The sequence below is a fragment of the Sciurus carolinensis genome, chromosome 19, assembly GCF_902686445.1.
Source record: "Sciurus carolinensis chromosome 19, mSciCar1.2, whole genome shotgun sequence".
Classification (NCBI taxonomy): domain Eukaryota; kingdom Metazoa; phylum Chordata; class Mammalia; order Rodentia; family Sciuridae; genus Sciurus; species Sciurus carolinensis.
Window position 1 is genome coordinate 5,544,802 of NC_062231.1, and position 23,792 is coordinate 5,568,593.

At 38.2% G+C, this 23,792-nt stretch overlaps 2 protein-coding genes across 2 annotated transcripts; both read left to right on the plus strand.

Annotated features, from left to right (window-relative positions):
• Nucleotides 1–3,263: 3,263 nt before the first annotated feature.
• Nucleotides 3,264–4,175, plus strand: LOC124971157 (putative vomeronasal receptor-like protein 4). The gene has a single exon (XM_047534942.1). The coding sequence runs from the start codon at nt 3,264–3,266 to the stop codon at nt 4,173–4,175; it is 912 nt and encodes a 303-aa protein (XP_047390898.1).
• Nucleotides 4,176–21,685: 17,510 nt separating this feature from the next.
• On the plus strand, nt 21,686–22,615 carry LOC124971158 (vomeronasal type-1 receptor 90-like). The gene has a single exon (XM_047534943.1). The coding sequence runs from the start codon at nt 21,686–21,688 to the stop codon at nt 22,613–22,615; it is 930 nt and encodes a 309-aa protein (XP_047390899.1).
• Nucleotides 22,616–23,792: the final 1,177 nt, after the last annotated feature.

The following is a 23,792-nucleotide window of genomic DNA, read 5'->3' on the forward strand; positions in this document are numbered from 1 at the left end:
GGGACTTTGTCTTCTACAGCTTTTAAAAACTTCCTAGCTGAGGAAACCTCTAAAGGTGCTCCATTAGCCTTTAATAAAGCCTTTAATAGTCCTTCCATGTGAAGGAAGGCAGCGGCTAAGCCTGCATTTGTTAATGGGCCACCTATTTCTCTACAAGCTTTCATCCATGCCTCTATGTCTTTGCTTTTAAATGGATTAATAGCATTTCTGCATTCTCTTGTACATTGTTCATATACTAATTGTTTAATTAAAGGCATAGCTACATCAGCATCCCCGAAGATCTTCCCTGCTGCATCTACCATTCTAGCCACGAAATCTGAAAAAGCTTCTGTGGGGCCTTGGACAATTTTTGTTAAGTTACCTCGCACTTCTCCTTTATTAGGAAGTGCTTTCCAGGCAGCAATGCAGATCTTATTAATTTGTTCGTAAACCTCTAATGGAAAGCCTGTTTGCTGATTGGCAAATCTACCCTGCCCCAGAAGCATATCCACATCCCAGGCAGGTTTGCCCATAGCTTGGTTGTGTGCAGCCTGTTCATTGGCCCCCTCTAACACGAAGGCTCTCCAGTCTAAATATTTACCTGGGGAAACACAAGCTTTCACTAAACTGGCCCACTCCGAGGGGGTCATGCAGAATCTATTGAGCCCCTCTATTTGGGCGATAGTAAAAGCAGTATCCACACCATAAGTGCGGACAGATTCTGCTATATTCTTTATCATTTTGAATTCTCTACCCGTGCTCGGAACCCCTCCCACATACGGGGGAGGATCACAGGCTAGAGTTGGCTTCTGTTCTTCCTCATAGTCCTTTTGTCTAAAATCTTTTTGCCTCTTAGTTCCCCCTTCTTTTATCTTTACCTTCCGTAAGTGCTGAGTTAGCTCTTTCACTTTCTCATCACCGTCTGATTCTGACTCCCCTGTTTCTTTTGGTGTTCTAAGGGCTTTTAAATCTGGGTACAGTCTCCTCTTTGGAATAGTTCCATAAACCTGCTCTCCTGCACTATGTTTCACTCCTTTCTCCAATTGTCCCTGCTCCTGAAGGAAATCCAAATCTCTTCTCAACTTATCCCAGCTAGCAGGAGTCAAGCTTCTGGAGACAGCAAACCATGGGGCTGCCTTATCAATTCTTACAAGGAATGTTTCTAAAGTACTGCGTTTAACCTTGAGCTCTTTAGAGTGCAACAAAAAATCTAAAGACTGTATTAATGAACTAGATGGAGAATTGCCCATAATGAAAGCAGCATTCAGAGGAAGCAGAATGAAAGCAAGAACAAAATATTTTTCTTTGTTGATCGACTATACAAAGTCAATTAAACCTTTGCTGATCGACTATACAAAGTCGATTAAATCCTAGTCCACAGACTAACCTTTGCTGATCGACTATACAAAGTCGATTAAATTTATCTTTGCTGACCGACTACACAAAGTCGGTTGAATTTATCTTTCTTTCTTTGTTAATCGACTATGCAGGTCAATTCCCGCTCTCTCTCTTTATACAGAGGAGCGCCCCACTATGTGTGGACCCCACTTACCTGTGGTATTCACTGGTGCACCTCCTGACCACTGAAAGTTCTGACTCCCGGGTTTCGGCACCACTTGTCATGTCCCTCGCCCGCAAGAAAGCACGACACAGGAATCTTCCTTCAGCAGTTTAATCAGGACCTTAATATTATAAAACCATGGTTTTTCTTCTTTTTCCTCTTGAGCCGAATTCATACACTTTTATACTCTTGCAATAGCCAATCTACTCCTGCCACTTGGCCTATGTTCATAGGTGCTCCCATTTGCAACAGTTGGCTCAACCAAATATGGGCTTGTTTGCCTAGAAAGCACTTCAGGAAACCAGCGCCATCTTATCATGGTGGTGAGGCGGCTCGCCACAAGGTGTCAGAAGCAGAATGACATGAGTGTGGGACACATGAACAGATTTCCTGAAGGAGACTCAAGACCTAGGTACCTACTTCAGAGCCATCAGGAGTCTAGGACCTGAATGAATATGCTGCCAGAGTTGTTACAACTAAGAAATATTCTGAAATTATCCAAAGAATACTAAAGTATTTGAGAAAATTTTCAAGTGTTTTTAACCTTCTTCTTGGAGGAAAGTCCCTTTTGATTTTCTTGGAAATGGGACTTGGCAGCTTGCTTCAATGTGACACATTGATTGTGACAGGTCCTGCTTCCAACACCTGACTTGCCAGTTTTCATTATATCTATTCTGAGCAATGCTTCTTTCATAAAAGCTTTGAAATATTGTTATTAAGTATAATAGATATTGAAGGTTTACCTGTGTAGTAAAAATAGCAACAGACTGAATATTTTATTTCCTATCAAAAGTATAACCAGCACTTGATATTTTATATTTTTTCCAAGAAATATCATTCCATCATCATTTTGAAATAAAATGTTAGAAGTGACATTGGTTGAATTCTAAAAAAAAAATGACTTAAGCATATCAAAAACTTTCTAAAGGGTTTTCATGTTTTTCCCAATGCAATCCAATGATTCTTCTATTCATGATGTTATTTCAGTCAAAAGCAGTTAGCAGAGTTGACAATGCTCACCAGCAGTGGACCCTGCCTTAAACAAAGACTACATGTGTCTAGGATATTACTAAATCCCTCAGCATCCTCCACCTTTCTAAATAAATCATGAGAGTGTGCCTTTGAGAGAGTGTATCTGTAAGATTCCTGTTTATATTGGTCCAAAATTGACATAAGCAGACTTGGTGTACAACTTTTATTTAACCATTATGTTTGGCATATGCAGAGTCACACACAAATAAGGTGGCATATTGACCCTTAGGAAGTCTGGGAGAAGACAGAAAAGTAAACATAAACTGCCATTAAATAAGGTAATTTCTGGTAAAAAATAATGAATAATTGGTACCATAGGCTCACAGAGAATGGCATGATATAAATGTCTCCAGGTGGTGAATGTGACATTGAAAAAAATCATGTATTAGTCACAGGAGTTATGCTTGATTTGAAGGTTTTGTAAAACATTAGTGACTTTTTTCTCAGTGTTAGCAATAAAACTCAGGGTTTTGTGAATGCTAGACAAGCACTCTACCACTATACTACACTCTCAGCTTTTCAGTTCAAATTAAAATGGGGAATAAGAACCACAGAGCTATTTTGATTAAATGATGACTCCGGAGTTTGTAAAGAGTGAGATGACTAGAAGCATCTCAATGAAAATTGTGCTGCATACAAATTCTCCCCCTTTTTTTCCAGAAATATTATTTGCTTCAACATCCCTGGGAATATGAACCAGCATGTCAGAGATATTGATGTAAAAAAGACCTTTTATCCCCAGGCTGGAATTGGGATCTCAGCAAACACCATCCTGCTTTTCCTCCAGATTGCAGTTTTCCTTGTGGGTCCCAAGCCCAGGCTCACTGACCTCCCCATCACCCATTTGGCTCTAACACACATCCTCATGCTCCTCACCACTGGACTTCTGATATCTACAGACATCTGGGAAGCACAGGACATCACAAGTGACTTGAAATGCAAAGTACTTCTCTTTCTGTACAAGGTCATGTGGGGACTCTCCATCTGCACGACCTGTGTCTTGAGTGTGCTTCAGGCCGTCACCATCAGCCCCAGTGGCTCCTGGTTGGCCAACTTCAAATCTAAATCCACAAATAGTATTCTAGGGCTATTTCTCTCATTATGGGTCCTCACCATGTCCATCCACAGCAACCAGTTTTTCTTCACTGTGGCCACATCCAATAGGACCCAGTCTGGTCTTCTTTTCATCACTGAACACTGTTCCTTTCTGACCATTAACTGCATGCAGAGGAAAGTCCTGATCACCCTCATGGCATGTAGAGATGTCTTCTTTGTGGGCCTTATGGTTCTTTCAAGTGGTTACATGGTCATTTTCTTGTACAGACATAAACAGCGGTCTATGTCTCTTCACAGTTTCAGGTTCTCCACAAATAGCTCCCCAGAACAGAGGGCCACTCACTTCATTCTGCAGTTCATCTGCTGCTTTGCCTTTCTGTACTGTGTAGACATCATCATTTCATTGGTCAAAGGCATAACATGGAGAAATGACCACAACATTGTATGTATCCAGATGCTTGTGGCCAATGGCTATGCCACAGTCAGTCCTTTTGTAATCAGTGCAGATACACAAAAAATAAAAAATTATTCCAACCATATGGGGTAAGAAATGTCAGTGTGTGAGAAAATTTATCTGAAGCATTTTTCCGCTCACTAGAACAATTTTACCTATTTTGCAGAATTATGCCTCTGAAATATACTAACTTAGTTTGCAAATATCCTGCCATAACGAAGTAATCTGTTTAGCAGAATCTTGTGGGTGATTTTGCTTTTTATCTGTCAATGGCTTCTTTTACTTCCTTATGAATTCTTCATTTTTTTGGTATCTCTCATCTTTATTCTGAGATTTGGTTCTTTCTTCATGCATTATATTTTTTAACAATGATTTCAGTGACGATCTATTAGAGGTACACAGTCTTTTGTCTAAAAATATTAATATTGTACACTTTTTAAAAATATAGCAGTTGGATATGGTGGTGCTCACCTATAGTCCCCATTACTTGGGAGTGTGTGATGGGTAAGTGACAAATTTGAGGCCACATTGCAAAGCTGAAAGTGACACTATCTCAATAAAAATGAAAAGGGCCAGGGGGTTAAGTTCAGTACAAGACCATCCTGAATTTAATTTATTTCACCAAAAATAAATAAATATGTAAATTGAAAACTTCATTACACAGTGATTAGGATGGCAAAAAAAGGAAGAAAATATGAAATCTTTGATATGTCTGGGAAGGTTCAAATGATACAGTAGTTAAGCAAAATAGTTTGATAACTCTTTAAAATGTTAAATATAGAATTATCATATGACTTGCCAATTCCACTCCTAGCTATATATCCATATGAAATGAAAACAGATACTCAAACACTTGCACATTATTGTTCATAGCAGCATTATTTATGATAGCAAAAGGGATAAAACAACCCAAGTCTCCATCATCAGATGAATGGGTAAAATAAATATGAGATAATTGAGGAAAGAATGTGGGGGATGGGCTTACATGAACTCACTACTAGCATTGCACTTTTTGATAAATATACAACCATTCCTTAAAGAAAAATAAAGTCCATTAATTAAAACAAACAGAAGTGGCTCAGGACTTTTTGTATCGTCCACCATACCCTGCCTTAGTACTGACCATCAACAATGAATACATCTTCCTTTCTACTGAGAATTTATGACATACACAATGTTGATTTTTTAGAATATTTACCTGTGAGATTTTCCTATAAGTAGGTCAAGCAAGTCCATCTTATATATTTCATGCTCTTTGAGATCAAAGTACCAAAATATTTAGAAAGGAAACCAGTACCTGATGTCCACAAGCATACTCATACATCAAATAGCAACTATTTATTGCTTTTCCATAACTACTGATTTCATAAACACTAAGGATCGTGTGCTCCAAAGCAATTTTACTACATTCATTCTTGGGGAGAAAATGATCTGAGATGTTTTTTTTAAAAAGCCTACTCTGCCAGGCATGATGGGACATGCCACCCAATTTCTACCATGTAGATGTAAAAAGAGAGAACTGTATTTTTGTTTACCTGGCAAATTCTGGTTGGAATAAATCAAGATAATCCAGGTAAACAGGTGCATTGATATACAATGATGTAAATGAGTTCTGACTAATATTGTGAAGCATAGACTTGCTGATAAGAGGAACAGTAGACATTGGCTGGTTTCTGAGGGCTCCACAATGTGTCTCCATTTTTCTAATGGCATAACCCTGCCCAAGGATGTGATTCATTTCTGAGCATCAGATGTGACTGGTACTACCCAGCAGAAGCAAGGAACAGAGTGTTCTCAATTCTAATGAGCTCAAGTTCTGCTATGTCCTCACAACCATGTTTGGTAAGTTAGACACAACTACAACCACTCAGGAGCTTCCCTGACATTTTATAAACAAATTTAACTGGAAAGAAATTCTTCCTTTAGTCAATGGGGTGGGAAAAAAAAAAGAGTTCAGGTGACCAGCATTCAAACTTTGACACCACCTGCTCGTGGTTAGACTGGACTCTGCTGTAGTTGGAAAAATGAACTCAAAGTATGGGCATGACTTGTGAAATTTCCATGGTGGCTTTTGTCTTTAATAATAATAATAATTCTACTGCATGTTCTAGAAGGACTTGGGTGAGAGTGGAAGTCACCTGGACTGTAGTGGAGAAAACTTGAGGGAGATATTCATGGGAGCAAAAATCAACACAATGAAGAGCAAACTAACTCACTTAGAAAGCAGACGTTTTACCTGTCTTCATGCCCAAAAGAAACAACCTCATTAGTCAGAAATTCTTTGCTTTCTTTTTTCCTTCCTTCTTTATTTTCTTTCCTCATGCCTTCATATTTCTCATCCACCCTCCCATTGACGATTTCTTTCTAGAAAATGTCTCAGTTCACTCTACACATTTTTTTTTCTCATGAACTAGGAAGGAATGTAGAAATCAAAACTCACTGTTAGGCATATTCATGGATATTGAGGTGACATCACTCTGAGCTGTTTTGAGAAGAGAGATGTAAAATATAGGTTTTGATTTTTTTCCATTCACATACAACATTAGATGGTTTTGGTATTTCTCTTCATTCTATGCCACTCCATATCTACTTGGGGATAATGTGAGGGAGCTTACATTATGTTGCAACAATTTGAAGCCCCCAAACAAGATTCAACTGACCTTGTAAAATGAGAACTGCACAAAGTTTTCATTCAGTTTTACCTGTTTACCATTGTCTGAAAATGGAGGGAGCATTTTTCTTTCCCTTTGGGGACTCCCTCCCTGCCTACTGGAAGGCAGGTACTGTCAGACTTCAGTTGCAACACCAAGATTACCAGTTCACTGAAAGACAAGCCAAAGCTGTCTGTCCCACATAAACTCATCTTGGAAACCTCAGCTCAAAATCTGAGTGAAAGAGGAGGCAAAGGATGCTACTAGGTAGGCACTGGAGGAAGGCATTTTAAAGTCTGACTCTTACATCAAAACCAGGACTCACTTATTTGTTCTTTGAACTCTTAGCCATTGTTCAAGCAATATTTCTTGTGGGAAAAGACCCTGAAGATGCCCTTGTAGGATTATTAACTAGAGACCCAAAGCTATTTACTACAGCACTCTTCTTAAAAAATGAAGCTTAAAAATAGACCAAATGTCTATTGTTCAAGTCAGTTCCAATAACTTGTGGCCTGTCCTCATGATGGAAAGTTAAGATCTTTGCAGATGTGGAGTGATTTCCAAGTTGTTTCATCAAGTGAAAAAACAAGGAGCACAGAGAATATATAGCAGCACTACCTTCTCAGTAAGAAAGAAAGGGACAAAAGAATATATAACCATTCTTGTCACCTACCAGAATAAGAAACAATAAAAGATACCTGAAATCAAAACAGATACTCACAAGAGGCAGTTGAAGGAGACTAGAGTGGATGGAATGGATGTGAGATTTCAGTGAAATTTGCTTTTTTTTTTTTTAACTCAGTTGGTAGAGTTCTTGCCTAGCATGCACAAGGCCCTGGGTTCAATCCTAGCACCACCAAACAAAATTTTTTTAAATAAAGTTAAATCAAAGATTTAAAACCAAAAGACAAAAACCAAGCCTAACAGGTGACAGATGGACAACCCCAGTAAGAGCCATGCTATTCTGGTTCTGATTCCTTATTGTTGCTTGATTCAAAGGATCTTGAAGTCTAATTTCATATAATTTTTACCTGAAGTAGCCATGTTGGCTGTCGGGGAACAGTGCTGGTAAGCACTCAACAAAAAATGATGCCTGGATCCATTAGCCATGTCTACTGTCAGCACAGCAAGAGGCCACATGGATTCCATGCTTCCTCAATTAGACTGGAGCTCAAAAGGCAGGAGCCACTTCTGATCCAGAGTAACCAGTCTGCTGAGGACACAGATACTACTATTTATATACACTGAAGGATTCTTTGACAGTTTAATGTCTAGAACATAGAGATAACTTGATTCTTATTCCAGGACCTGATTCCAGAAGCTTGGTTATACACATATGGGGCAAAATGACTAGTCTTAAAAACTGTGAGTGTAGAGATTTGAATGCCTTGGTAGCTTAGCAAGAGCATGGGCAGAAACAAAGCCTCTCATGTCCATCCAGAATCAATCTTCTCCATGTCCCACGTGGTACTGACATGTGATCCCATATCCCTATGCCATCCTGACTTGGCAGTTATCCCAAGACCACAGTGAGATGGATTTACTCACTTCCTCTACTTACCATCTCTATCCCCCTTGGGAGTTGGGTCTTTAGCACTGAGGGGCCACAATTCTAAAATCCTTCCAGGTTTGGGCTGATAAACACTCAGCTGTCACACAGAGTCCTAAATATCAGGACAGTTGCCCACCAGCCACCCCATCAGATATGAAGATTGACTCTCTCATCAAGGATGAAGGAAGTAAAGGGAGAGATGCACTGAGGCCTATGCATTAGGCACTTATGTGATACCCTCAGCAATGAAAGGGCATCACGTTTTACTATGGTCTGAAAATTCTTCCTCTCAAAACTCTTTGCTGAAATCTGAATGCCCAAGGTGATGATATGAATTGAGGCCCTGGAGGTTATTAGTTCATGTGTGTGGAGCCACATGAATGGAATTCTTGTCCTTTATGAAAATAATAGCCCAGAAAGGACCTGTCATCTCACACAGTGAGGGCACAGAGAGATGGTTCACTGCCTTAATGTGATCAAGCTGCTATAATAAATTATGTGAGACTGAGTGGATTTATAAGCTACAGACACTTATGTTTCACAGTGTGGAAGATCAAGACACTGAGACATTGAAGGTCTGGTGAGGACAAGCCAAATGGAAGGGAGCTTCCGGCTGTGTTCTCAGGTGGCAAAAGTGGACAGCTCCACTGTGGGACCTTGTTCATAAGGGCACAAGTTCACCTGATGAAGGTTCCAGCTTTATGAACTCATCACCCTGCCCAAGAACCCATCTCTTAGTACCATCACCTTGGCGGGCAGAGGATAAACCTAGGTACATGAGGGGACACACATCTTCAAACTGGAGCTGTCTTTGATGAAGCAGCTCCTCGCAGGCACTATATATGCTGGAGCCTTGAACTTGGATATCCTAGCTTCCAGAAGTACACAAATGAAATTCTGCTGTTTATAAGAAATATTGTCTTTCTGCTATTTTATTAGAGAAACCCAAAATGACTAAAATGTATTCCAAATAAGAATTCTGCCCTTTCAAATATTTTTCCCACTATAAACACTTATCAAATTTACACAGGTTATTGACACTCTGCAAGCAAATGGTCATTCAGGCCAGGCTTTCTGCATTTACTCCTATCTGACCCATCTCTTTAAGACATGAGCCTGCTTTAAGATAATGCAGCCTGCTTCTGTCCTGCACTCTGGGCTTTGCTCTCACCTCCATAGAGGAGTCCCTGTCCCCAGGTCACAGCAAGGCACCTCCATTGCCTGTACATTTTTTACTCCTCTAAAGCCCCTGATCACAAGCTGTCATCACTTTACAATGCTCCTTTGTGTATTTCCTCCTCTGTATCCACAGATAGAATGAAGCTGCCATTTGCTAGTTGCTTCACCGGACCAAGTTCACTTGTACACAGTTCACCATCCCTGTCCTGGAACATACGCCTAAACATGACTTCTTCTCACTGGGTTCCTACTGCCAGTGAAGGGAACAGGGATAAAAGTCCCAAACACATTAGTCTAGTAAATGCTTATCAATGGTTCCTGCTGTAATTAAGTGTCACCATTATTAGCTTTCAATCCCACTCTACAACATGGGAAAAGTGAATCCCAGAAAAGTGAAGCAATTTAACCAATCTCACCTGGCTGGTGAGCCCAGGTATGCCCTGACTCCAGAATCCCTGTTCCCAACCATATCTCAGGGTCAGAACAGCAAAGTGCTATGTGAAGAGGTGACCACTGTAAAGCTATGGAAAACAGCTCCATCAATGGACACAAGCCAAACAATTGTGAGATGAAACCGAACCCTAAACATTACACTTGGACAATGGTGAGATTTCAACTTCAGTCTGATTCCATTCTCTCAGACACAAAACTGTCATGGAAATCTGGACCAAAGAGACAGGTTAATAGTCAACACAGACAAAGAAGAACAATCTGGAGGTGGCCAGGCTTGTGGGTGAGTGTATAAGCAGTTAAGGCCACAGATCAAAGGGCCCAATGTGCTTCAGAATAGACTTCTCCCTGGGGCTGCATTCCCTGGATCCAACAACAGAAAGCCAGGCCTGAACATGGGAGGTCCTCTGTGTGGACAGGTGAAATTCCCAGGAAATAGCACCTACACATCTCTTTACAGGTGTACTCATTCTGCTCAGTCATACAGAAGAGTGGAATTATGTCAATTGTGGGAAATGAATGAAAGTGGAGTATATCATGCTAAGTGAAATAAGCCAGACTCAGAAAGTCAAGGATCAAATGTTTTCCTTCATATGTGAAAGCTAGAAAGAAAAAGTTAAAGAATAGAAAACAGGGGATCTAACAAAAACAGGAGGAAGAAGAGCAGAGTAGAGGCTCATATGGAGGGAGAAGGAACAACACAAGTGAGATCTTAAGGAATAAGACTGTCCAAATGAGTTCTGCACAGACACAGATATGTGAAAGACCTAGGAATTACACCAGAAACACTGCAGCATCATAAAAAAAGTATCAACCTTCCCACATGTTGGCACAAGCACTCACTTCCTTAATAAGATTGCTAAAGTTTAAAAACTAGTAAGTGGCATTGCTTCAAATTAAAAACTCTACACAGCAGAAAAGAACAATAAAGACTGTGGAAAAAGCCTACAAAATGGGAGAAGAAAAGTTTCAGCTACTGTTCCAACAGAGGATTAAGATTCAGAATATAGGAAGAATTAAAAAACTCTTAAGAAAAATAAGCCTACAAATAATGCAATCGATAAGTGTGCCAATGAACTAAACATACATTGCTAAAAGAAAAAAGTTAAGAAATATGTGAAAAATATATGATCAACATCTTTAGCACTCAAGGACATTCAAGTCAAAACTCCACTGAGATTTTATCTCCAAATTCAATCATCATTAATATAAATAATAATCAAAGCTGACAGAGATGCAGATATAATGGAGCATTATATGAATTTGGTTGATTGTCAGTACAATAACTATGGAAATCACTATAGTGTTTTCTTAAAAGTCTAGGGATGAAATTACCAAATGACCCTACTGCAACCCTACAGGTACTTATCCAAAAAGCTAAAGTCAGCATAATATCGCAATACATGCATAACCATTTTTATAGCAGTGTCTTTAACAATAATAGCCAGTTATGGAAATCTCCTAAGGGTTTATCAATAGGTGAACAGAAAAAGAAATGTGCACACATACACAATGGAGATTTACATGGCAATAAAAAAATTGTTATTTGCAGGAAAATGGACAGAACTAGAGAACTTCATAAGTGTATAAGTCAAACTCAGAAAATCAATAGTCAAATGTTTTGTCTCATAGATGCAAGCCAAAGGTGAAAAAAAGGAAAAAGGAAAGGATTGCATGAAAACATAAGGTAGAAAATGGGATTGTGGGTGGAGGAGATGGTAGAAATGGAAAGTATTATGGAAGCAAACTGACCAAATTAGGTTATGTGCAAATAATGAATAAATTGCAATGAATCCTACCTGAATAATTATAATGCACCAATTATTTTTTTAATGGAAGCCAAAAGCTAAAGACCAATGAAACATAATTTCCACTTAAGTCATACTGGCCAGAATATAATCATGCCTACTAGTACCAAAGGGAAGTGGGTAATGTGGTTTTTCAAGTCATACAAAAGAAAGAAAATAGTTTTATTCACAATGACTTATAATACTTCATCACATTTATGTCTACAACAATCATCGTTTCACTTATTCACATGCAGGTATTTGTTTGAAGGGCCAACTCTGGGCTAGGCATGGAGCTACCACTGGTGTCCACCAGTGAAGTGAAAATCCAAAGGCCTTTTTCCTACCTTAGCTCAGAGGGCACTCACTGTTCACCAAGTACCTACTCTCTATGACTTCACTCATTTACATCATAGCCTTGGGAAGCAATTGGCAGCAGCCCAACTTACAAATGAGCAAAGAGAGGCTCTAACAGGATAAAAATCTTTACAAAGCTATAAATACATAAAAGCCAAAATCTAAATGCATTCTGATACACTCCAGAGCTCAGTCCATTAACATTTATTCTATCCAAGTCACTACATCTGAGGACCTCTATAAAAAGCTTCTATAAATAAAAAAAACCTAACACCTTCTCTGCAGAGATTCTTGTTTAACTGATTGGGGCTACAGCCTGGTTATCAGTGCATTTGTGAATAATGTTCACAATTAAAGAGGGATTCATTTTCGTATCTATTAAAATTCAGGGAGTCATGTTAAGGAAGTCTGATCATAAGCTGACACGACGAAGATTTGGACCTACTTTTTCTTCTATAATATGCAGGGTCTCTGGTCTGATTCCAAGGTCCTTGATCCATTGTGAGTTGAGTTTTGTGCAGAGTGAGAAATAGGGGTTTAGTTTCATTCTGCTGCATATGTATTTCCAGTTTTTCCAGCACCATTTGTTGAAGGGGCTATCATTTCTCCATTGCATGTTTTTGGCACCTATGTGTAGTATGAGAAGACTGTATTTATTTGGGTTTGTGTCTGTGTCCTCTACTCGGTACCATTGATCTACCTGTCTATTTTGGTGCCAGTACCATGATGTTTTGTTACTATTGCTTTGTAGTATGGTTGAATGTCTGGTATTACGATACCCCCTAGTTCACTCTTCCTGCTAAGGATTGTTTTAGCTATTCTGAGTCTCTTATTCTTCCAGATGAATTTCATGATTTCTTGCTCTATTTCCATGAGGTATGTCATTAGGATATTAATTGGAATTGCATTGAATTTGTATAGCACTTTTGGTAGTATGGCCATTTGGACAATATTAATTCTGCCTATTCAAGAACATGGAAGATTTTTCTATCTTCTAAGGTTTTCTTTAATTTCTTTCTTTAGTGTTCTGTAGTTCTTATTTAGAGGTCCTTCACCTCTTTTGTTTGATTGATTCCCAAGTTTTTTTTTTGAGGCTTTTGTGAATGGAGTAGTTTTCCTAAATTGTCTTTCTGATAATCTAAGGATTCATCACTTTTGAATAAAAATGCATTAGATTTATGAGCATTGATCTTATATTCTGCTACTTTGCTGAATTTACTTATGAGTTCTAAAAGAAAAAGTTGGTCCACATCTTCATCATGTTGGCTTAGGACCAGACTTCCTTAACATGACTCTCATAGTATAAGAAATAAAAGCAGGAATCAATAACTGGGATAGATTCAAACTAAAAAGGGTTTTCTCAGCAAAGGATGCTATCAGCAATGTGAAGAGAGAGCCTACAGAGTGGGAGAAAAATCTTTCCCACTCATACTTCTGATAGAGCACTAATTTCCAGAATCTATAAAGAATTCATAAAACTCTACACCAAGAATAAAAATAACCCAATCAACAAATAGGCTAAGGAATGAACAGATACTTCACAGAAGATCTACAAACAATCAACAGATATATGAAAAAATGTTCAGCATCTTTAGTTATAAGAGAAATGCAAATCAAAACTACCCTAAGATTCCATCTCACCCCAATTAGAAAGGCAATTATCAAGAATACAAACAACAATAGATGTTGGTGAGGATGTGAGGAAAAAGGTACACTCATACATTGCTGGTGGGGTTGCAAATAAGTGGATCCACCCAGGAAAGCAGTGTGGAGATTCTTAGAAAGCTTGGAATGGAACCACCATTTGACCCAGTTATCCCATTCCTTGGCCTATAGCCAAAGGACTTAAAGTCAGCATACTACACTGATGCAGCCACATCAATATTCATAGCTGCTCAATTCACAATAGCCAGATTGTGGAACCAACCTAGATGCCCCTCAATCAATGAATGGATAAAGAAACTGTTGAATATATATACAATGGAATATTACTCAGCCATAAAGATTAACAAAATTATGGCATTTGCAGGCAAATTGATGAAATTGGAGAATATCATGCTAAGTGACATAAGCCAATCTCAAAAAACCAAAGGACAAATGATCTCGCTGAAAAGCAGATGATAATACATAATGGGGGGTGGGAGGGAGATGAGAATGGAGGAAGGAGGGACTGTATAAAGGCTGAAGAGGGTGGAGGGTGGGGGAAGGAAAATATAATAGAATGAATCAAACACAATTACCCTATGTAAATGTATGATTACACAAATGGTATGCCTCTACTACATGTACAAACAGAGGAACCAGTTGTACCCCATTTATTTACAATAAAAAAAGTGGAAAAATATCAGGGAAACAGACAAAAAGGAATTGGACTCAGGTGCCCAAAGATATGCAGACAGTCCATAGTAGAATAAGGGTGTGTGTCTACAAATCTCTACCTCTCCAAAGAACTCTTCCTCTTTGGAGACTCCACGAAGTTGGGAGTACACTGGCCAATCATCTTCTACAGTTCACCACAGAAATGTCCCAGGGAGTGAATGTGTATGAGAGACCAGATTTCAGGTGGCACCTTGGTGATCAATGATCCATGCCATGCCAGGGAGTAAGGCAGAGCTCAGGTAAGCAAAGGCACAGGTGTGGCTGGGCCAGGATGGGGGCCGCATGTGTGGATAAACTTTTTCAGAGCACATGAAGCCCTGGGCTTCCTCCTCCCCAGATGAGTCTTGCATAATTGCACATATGCTAGAATGCTTGATCAACTACTTATGCTCTTATATTTCCTTCTCATTTGGCTTTGGAGGTTTCACACTTTAGCATTGGCTGTGACTTTCTTCTGTATTTTTCCAGGTTCCCCAGTCCCATCCATGTTGAATTTCAGCCTAGAGATGTTAGAGTTTTCATTGTATATATTTCCATTTAGTATAAGTTTCTGATTCTCTCTAGAAATAACTAATTTTTCATTTGTTATCATACCTTTATTAACCTTTTACATATTGATAATGGTGGTGATAAAAAACTATATTCTGATTCCAGCACCTGAAAGCTCAGTGGGTCTGTTTAAAATGATTGTATATTCTTTTGACTCCAGGTAACAGGGTTCCATTTAATGCTTTATATAATTTCAGAAAAAGTACCCAAAAGACTGACCCCAATTTTACATGGTTTATCTCAGAGAATGTGCAGCCCTCCCTCCTACCTCCATTAGCGAGAAGGAGGATGGATGCTGCAGGTTCCTTAGAGTGAACTCCCAGCTTGGGCTATGCTTCAGCTCTGACTATATAAAATCTACCTGTGATTTCTCAACATGTGACCTACAATTCTGCCTCTACTTTTCTATTTTGCATTTTGTATTAGATGAATTTTAATATTTTACTCAGCCTGAAACACAAAATTGCAAGTTTGGAAATGATGACACCTTAGAACAAACACTACCCAGAAAATGGGTGCTCCATGTGCAATCCAACTAGGGAAGAAGGGCCCATCAAACACTGTGGGGAAAGGATCCTCAGAGCCACTGGGAAACCTAATACCAAATTAGAGGTATTATAAATTGTACAATGGGTTTAAACCACTTTGATCTTGGAATCTGAATGATAGTAATTGGAATTTTCAACAGGACGAGGACATGATCCCAATCAAGATCCCTCTCGAGATGTGTCCAGGAAACTTAGAGGAAAGTTTGGAGCCCAGCTCTCCCAGGACTGCTCTTATCCACCAGAGAAGAAAGTAGAGAGAGAGAGGTGACATGTTTCACTGGGGAAGCCACAGTTCTCTGTTCTCCAGTGGGATCTTTTCACCTTTCTGAGATATTAAAATTATGAGCCTGCAGAGATATGACTTACATACTTTATTTCCTTGAAACTTACAACTGCTTTGGCTTTTCTCATGTGCATGGAGTCCTTGCAGCCTCAGCCACCTGGGTAAGTGCCTTCACATCCTCAGATACAGAATTAGTGTGTGGGTGGGTCCTAGAAAAGCTATGGAGGGAGAGAATTTGAGCCTACCATGAGGATTCTGGCAGCTGCAGAGGAGACATCAGCTCCAACACTTCTACTCACTGGAGAGGACTGTGTTCTTTATGGTGTAATGAGGATATTTTCATCTAAGGATGTTGGCTTCTATAATTTAGAACCCTCTAAAATTAATCAATTTTTTCACAGGAATGTCAAATCATTTTCAACTAATTTTATTGAATTTAATGACTTCTTATGACACAACTTATATATGGTGTGTCATGGAGAGATTTTAAACATTACCCATCTGTATACATATTATCACAGAAGACATGAGTTTTGATTTAATAATTTTTACTTATGATTTTGCTTTTGTTATCTTCATACATCAAGTACAACTATTGTTTATGTGACTTCTATACTTTGAGTATATATAAGTTTTAAAATCTTTGGAAGGAAACTAGGTTCTATATTCAAAATCTCATTTCATAGAGGAAAATCTCACACTGCTATTGGCTACTCATATTTTTCATGAAACCTTGGATCCAATTTAATTTCAGAAATTAAAAGTTACCTTGCACTGTACTCTATCAGTGAGAAAATGTCAAGTGAGAGAACCATCATAAGGTTGGAAAGTTCATTATTTTGAAAAATCAAATGAACTTCTGGTAGTTTCACATTCCTGACTCCAAAACATCCATGAATATAAGTCACAAGAGTTTGGAGGAAGAATATTTGTGTTCATTAGTGTTTCATCTTTTAGGCACTATTAAAAAATACCCTTTCCAATTGTGGAAATTGTTTGAACCTGGGATGTTTAGAGAAACATTTAGGTCAGTGGAATCTCACCCTGCCCTGGTCACTGTACTCATCTTTCAGATTTTTTCCTGAACTTGTCTTTTCATTTTGGTTAGCATGGACAGATAAATGTCAATCTTTCTCCTTTCCTTGTCACTAAGACACAAAGAACAAAACAAGACAGGAAATTCTAAACCTGTGACCAAGAAATCAGAAGTTGAATCTTAAATCACTACATCAGTCAGAGACACAGACTATTCTGCAAGTCTTCTTGGTGATGACAGCTTGGAGTGTGTGAAGCAGGTGTCTGGGATTCCTGTTTCTTCACTTTAAAGTAACATTTTTTCCCTCTAGTGTTTTACTCAGGAGAAATTTAGAGGGGAGTAACATGAATATCATAGCTGTAAGTGTGAACACTGAGCTGTACTTTTCAACCATGACAATTTACAAAGCAACCAATAATTCTCACCTCTATTTGTCACAAATAGCTGCCATTCATTTGCCCAAATTTTGTCCAGGGGTTTGCTCATTATATTGCTGGAGTTCGTGTATTTCATAGCAGATGTGCTCACAGGACTGACACCTCTTGGATGATGGTTTTGCCTTCCCTGAAGTGCCAGTCATTTCTCCCTAGAGCTCTTCATAGATTTCCAGAACAAGGTAGAAAGTGCTGCCTACATACACTTCAGTCCCAAAACCACTTTCTTGAAGCAGAACCAGTATCAACTCTCAGAATCCCCTTTGTCCATTTTTAACTTAGTGAGTAGCATGGGAGGATGAGGAGAATTGGAAAGTGTTGAAGCTGATCTCTGTGGTAATGACAATCTGAACTATGGGAGTCTGCACATGCAAACCTATGTGGTGACTAATAGGATTTCTCTGTCATCTCATCCCTGAGAGGCAGGATGAAGCTCCTACTGCAGATGAGAGGACAGTTGTGTGCTCCCTTTACTCCTTCACCCTGCATCTGCCCACCTATAAGGTCCTAAGAACCCCTATTTTCAGGGGGCCTGCAGAGGGGTGTCCTCCTCCTGAAATTCTCTCTACTTCTGTCCATACCTCACACTCAAGTCCACTGCCTGAGTGGTTCTCACTATTTGGGGGGAACATGTATGATCATGCATGTATGATAGAGCCACCCATGATTTTGGTAATGGCAGGGATGGCACAATGTTTAACATGACTGCTTCCTTGATACACATAATTAGGGGAGTCTTAACCATGAGGGTACCCCAGTCTTCACTATCACCTCTAACAAAACAAAGTTCTGGTTTTCTTTGGACTTTTTTTTTTCATGTGTGATCTGTTTTATTCATTTGCTCACTTAATATTTCCTTCCTCTTACCAGATGTGGTTTCTTCAAATGAGACCTATTTCAGAAATTTATGTTAGCTCCCCTGTGATTTATACATCTTTATAAACAAAGTGTCCACACTGGGGGCAGCTTGATATCTCCAGTGCATAAAGTACAATATTAGCACCTGGTACAACAGAGGCATCCAGGTACCAAACTGGCAGCATCACTCCAAAGACCCTTACTTGAGGAATGCTTCTCAGATTACCCCACTGATGGCAGAGAGCTTGTGTTCTGTTCCCTGATCTCCTAGACTGTGCTGCACTAAAAGTGACCATAATGCAGCAAAGCTGGGAAGGGATGTGCCCTAGGATATCTCTTACCTTACCTTTATGAATTGTTCCCATTCCCCAGATTCTTTCTAACAATGTGCATCACCATGGACATTACTATAGACCTTTCTTTACAATACTATGATATATTTATATAATTTAATCATATATATTTTATGTGAATATTTTAGTGATAAGATTGCTTGTGGTTCAAAACTGGAGATAGCAGATGACTACAGTATTTGTCTGTGGTTTCTTCTGGTGCCGCATTGTACAATATTAGTTGTGCTTAGGATTATATCAAATTGTGTGCCTTTCTTTGAAGCAAACTATCAGGAAAGTTCCACAATGTTCCTGCTACTGATACACAAGTTCACTTTCAGAAAAAAAAATTTCCAATGTTTTTAAGGCAATGAACAAACAAATCTGTGAATCTTGACTGTTAATGCAAATTCATGGCCCCTGTACATTCCTGATTTTCATATGCCTCTTTTTAGGGCTGCAGATTCCTTGATCACACTGAACTTAATTTTATTCAATGTCCTAGAGACACAGGTGATTAAAGCATGTTATTCAATAAGTGTTATAATACTCATTCCTTGTGAGGCTCAAGTGTTTAAAATGAATTAAAGCAGATCCTGCTTTCAGAGAAATAATGTGACAGAATGCAAAGTTTTTGTTTTGTTTCATATTATATTCTTTCTTCATTGAGAGAAGGAAGGCCATTTATTTACTTTTTAATTTATGTTTATATATCAGATACTGAACTAAGAGAGCTTATCTAATGAGTCATATCCCCACCACTATTTTATTTTTATATTAAAGCAGTGTCTCACCAAGTTACTTAGGGCCTCAGTAAGTTACTCAAGCTGGCTTTCAATTTGTAATCCTTCTGTCTCAAACTCCTGAGCTAGTGGGATTACAGGCATGAACCACTGACCTTGGCCTAAAACAATTTTTAAAGTTATTTATTACATGCTAGCATAGATCCACTTAAACTTATACTGTAAAAATGTCCATACAATATTTGACATATGTGAAATAAATTTATAAGAATGGGTATATGCCATTCATACACACATGGATGTTACAAAATAAGAGAACTAAGTCCTAGTGATCAAATGTGACCCACAAAATTTTGGACACATATGGATATTTGCTTTATATCTTTCTATTCTTTTTTCCTGGATTTATCATGGGAGACAACCCCAAAACACAGAATGAGTGAATGGTGAAAAATGTGACACTTGACCTGATCATTACTGGGGAATGATATCATCTTTTTCTCATGAAGTAGAGAGTTCATTTTCCACTAATACTACATTATGGCACTCATGAATTGAACCTGAAAATGTTGATCACACAGAGATCAAAATCAGAAAACCTTCCAAAATCTATGATAAGAAAGAGAATGAGATATATGATGGGTAATGAGTGCCAGAAACAATTCAGAAGAGAAAGTAACTCTTAGGTGTTAGAGCACAATAGAGTGATTGCTGTCTACAATACTTACTTGTAAGTAAGATAAGAGTTATCAGGTAAGAATTGCAGGTTTCAAACTTAAAAATGACAACACAGAAATTGCCCTGATTTGATCACTACACAACATATGCACATGTTGAATTAAAATGCTGGATCCCATATTCAAGTACAAATAGTAGATTCCAAGTAAAAATTACAATAAACAAAAATCTACACTTCATTGTTTTAACCAAATATCTACATCAGCTCAGATTTTTAAATGGTATTCTATTTTCATGATTATTTCCCTTTTCTGGTTTCTCTTAGCATCTTTCCTTGTAGATCAAAAAGTTCTAAAGAATCATCAAATGATTTGGCCTTACAAGCATGATTTTCTGATGTCTGGTATTTTTCATTGTGTAGATGTAAATGATTTAAAATACATACCTTCTCTTTCAGACACTTAAATTACAGCACAACCATGACATAGCTAGTAAACATTCCATCAGTAGAGCAATATTAAATTTTCTTTATCAAGTTTATGCTTGGGTCTCTGAACTACAGAATTGCTTACATCATGGAGAAGAAAATTGGAAATCTTTTGAAGGTTCATTCAAACTTCAGTCAATAGCTTTTTCTTTAATGAAAACCATATAATGGAATGACTCTGAATCTATTTGAACCATGATTCTAATTACCACCTTACTTCCACATGACCTAATAGAAAACATTAGAATATATTCCTATTAATATTTGGTAACTGAAATGACTCACTTAGGATAGGTATTCTGGTGTTGATAATAACAGGTATGTACAACTCGTAGCTACACTGGTGATTCAAACATAGTCCTAAAATACCTCCATAGAATTTCTACAGATATTTCTATAATGTTCAAAAATTTGGAGAATTTTTTGAGGCAACACATGGAGTCATTATTAAAAACAGAATTAAAGCTTCCAAATCACATGCATAAGTAAGTGCATAAGTAAAACACAATGGCCAGTATTTCTAAACATCATATTTTAGAAAGATTTTATAATTGGTACTTCATCTTCTTTCACACATAATTCCAGAATACAGGTAATATGACTTCCCATATTTTATAGTTGAGATGATCAGAGTTTAGAATCATAGACTGCTCAAGGTCACATCAGTGGAAGATCACAGATGCAAATTCAAACAATGTGCCTCACTTAATTAATGCTAGCTCACTTCTTAATGCTGGCTCAGTTGATATATTAAAAATATAAGTCTGATAATAAACCAGAACAAAAACAGCACTCAAATAACATACCTATGTGTAAGCCTACTTCATTAAGATGAATTTCTCAAGTTGGAATTATCCACTATTATGCAATCTTTCCAGTTGAATTCAGCAAAAAGTTGTAGTTTTCAATATATACCTGGGGACTAATCATGAAGAAAGATGAAATCAAGTAAGACACTACCAAGGATGCCTCAAGATGATATATAATCGTATAATCAATAACTATTTTCAATAATACATGGTAATTCTAAATGTACACAAATACTGATGCACAGTGGGAGCCCAACAATCTTTATATTATCCAGATATAATTTGGCAATAATAGAGGAATGGCACCTGGAGGGTACCAGAGAGACTTGAGTACTGAAGGGGGAAAAGGGGGTGTTGAGGTGAATCCACATGATTCCTGAGAGTAAGAGTATAAGCTGAGATTGATAAAGGTGGTACTATTTGAAATAAAGACTTTTTCTTCATTTTCTTCAAAGATATATACTATGTGATTCTTTGCCCAAAAGATGAAAATGACCAAACCACTGTATGATTTTACTGGCATAAGAAATGCACTTTTCTCTGAAGTGGGCATTGGGATCTCAGCCAACACCATCCTTCTTCTCTTCCACATCTTCACATTCCTTCTCCAGCACAAGCTCAAGCCCACTGACCTCATTATTGGTCTCTTGGCCCTAATCCACATAGGGATGCTGATAATTATGGGGTACACTGCTACAAATATTAATGGTTCTCAGGATTTGGGGAATGACATTGAATGTAAATCAATCATCTACTTGCACAGGTTTTTGAGGGGCTTCTCCATTTGTGCCACCTGCCTGTTGAGTGTCCTCCAGGCCATCACCCTCAGCCCCAGAAGCTCTTGCTTGGCTAAGTTCAAACATCAATCCCCACATCAGATCCTGTGCTCCCTTGTGTTCCTGTGGGTGTTCTATGTGTCCTTGAGTGATCAGTTCTTATTCTCTTCTGCCACCAGCCTCAATGTGACTTCACATGGTGTTGTATTTATTGCTAAATTCTGTGAAATTTTACCAATGAATTACTTCCTCAGGCATTTGCTTTCCATATTGGATGTAATATGGGATGTCTTTCTTATAGGACTCATGGCCCTCTCAAGTGGGTACATGGTGACTCTCTTGTGCAGGCATAAGAGGCACATCCAGCAACTTCACAGCACCAGTCTTTCTCTAAAAGCATCCCCTGTACAGAGGGCCACCCAGTCCATCTTGATGCTCATGAGTTTCTTCATCATCATGTACTGTTTGGACTGCTTCTTCTCCTCCTCAAGACCTGTGTGGAATAATGATCCTGTTTGTCTTTCAATCCAGATCATGGTGTCCAATGGCTATGCCACAACCAGCACTTTACTGCTAATCTGTACTGAAAAACAAATTCTTAAATTTTTAAAATCCTTTTTGGGGAAGATAGCCCATGTTTACTGAGTGATGGATAAGTTCTCTGAATGTGCTGATACACTAGCATCTGAACAATAAATCTTGGAATAGAATATATACTTTCTGAACTAAGAGGAAATATGCATGTTTTGTAAAATCAGTTTGAGACATGTGAATAACAAATTGTCATTCAAATATCAATCATGTACCTTTTGAGATAACACAAGGGTTCAACATATCTGTTTGATGGCAGCAGGTAATTCTTATAAAGTGCATCTCACTTTTGTGGCCTGGATTAATCACTTATAAACATAATAAGAGTGTGCAACACTTTTTTATAAGGGCTCCAATGAGCATTATGTTGCCCAGCTAATTATGTCAATATTTAATGTCATGAATTACCACCTGATCTATCAATAGTTCTTTTACTGATCTGCTATAAAGAACTTACTGCAGAAACTCAAGTTATCATAGGGACACCTGGGCTCACAGTAGCATGCATAATGATAGCCCACATTCAGATCACATGAGTATGCACTGAATGTGGTCTGAGCATACCATGGAATATTATTTACCTTGGAACAAAAAAAAAATGCCTGAAGGAATAATTGTCAAACTTTGAAGTCATCATTGCAGTAAACTATAAGTCACAAAAGAACCAATGCTGTGACTGGGGTTGTGGCTCAGTGGTAAAGTTCTTATCTGGTATGTGTGAAGCACTGTGTTTCATCCTCTGCACCACATAAAAATGAATAAAGGTATTGTGTACATCTATGACTAAAACATTTTTTTAAAAAGGAACCAATAGTGTATGACTTTAATGTAGAAGGAGGACTTGAGTGTAGAAACATATAGAGACATAAACAGAATGGCAGTTACCAGGGCTGAGGATGGGGGTCAGTGAGGAGTTCTTATTTGATAGATGCACAGGGATACTTTGGGAAGAAGCAGCAGCACTGGAGATGGATGGTGCTTCTTTTCACAATAGGATGAATGTGCTTTCTGCCTCTGATTTCTACTCTTAGAAGAATCAAAAAGGTAAACTGTGCTATACGCACCTTAACATAATAAAAAATGCCCAATGGCATTCATTATTTTAAGAAAAATGTCCCAGATGCAGAAGGAAAAAAACACATATTCTCATTAATTTGTGGAAAACAATAAGTAAATCTACTAGAACAGAAAAGGAATAGTGGTCACACCAGAGAATGAGAAGAACAGAGAG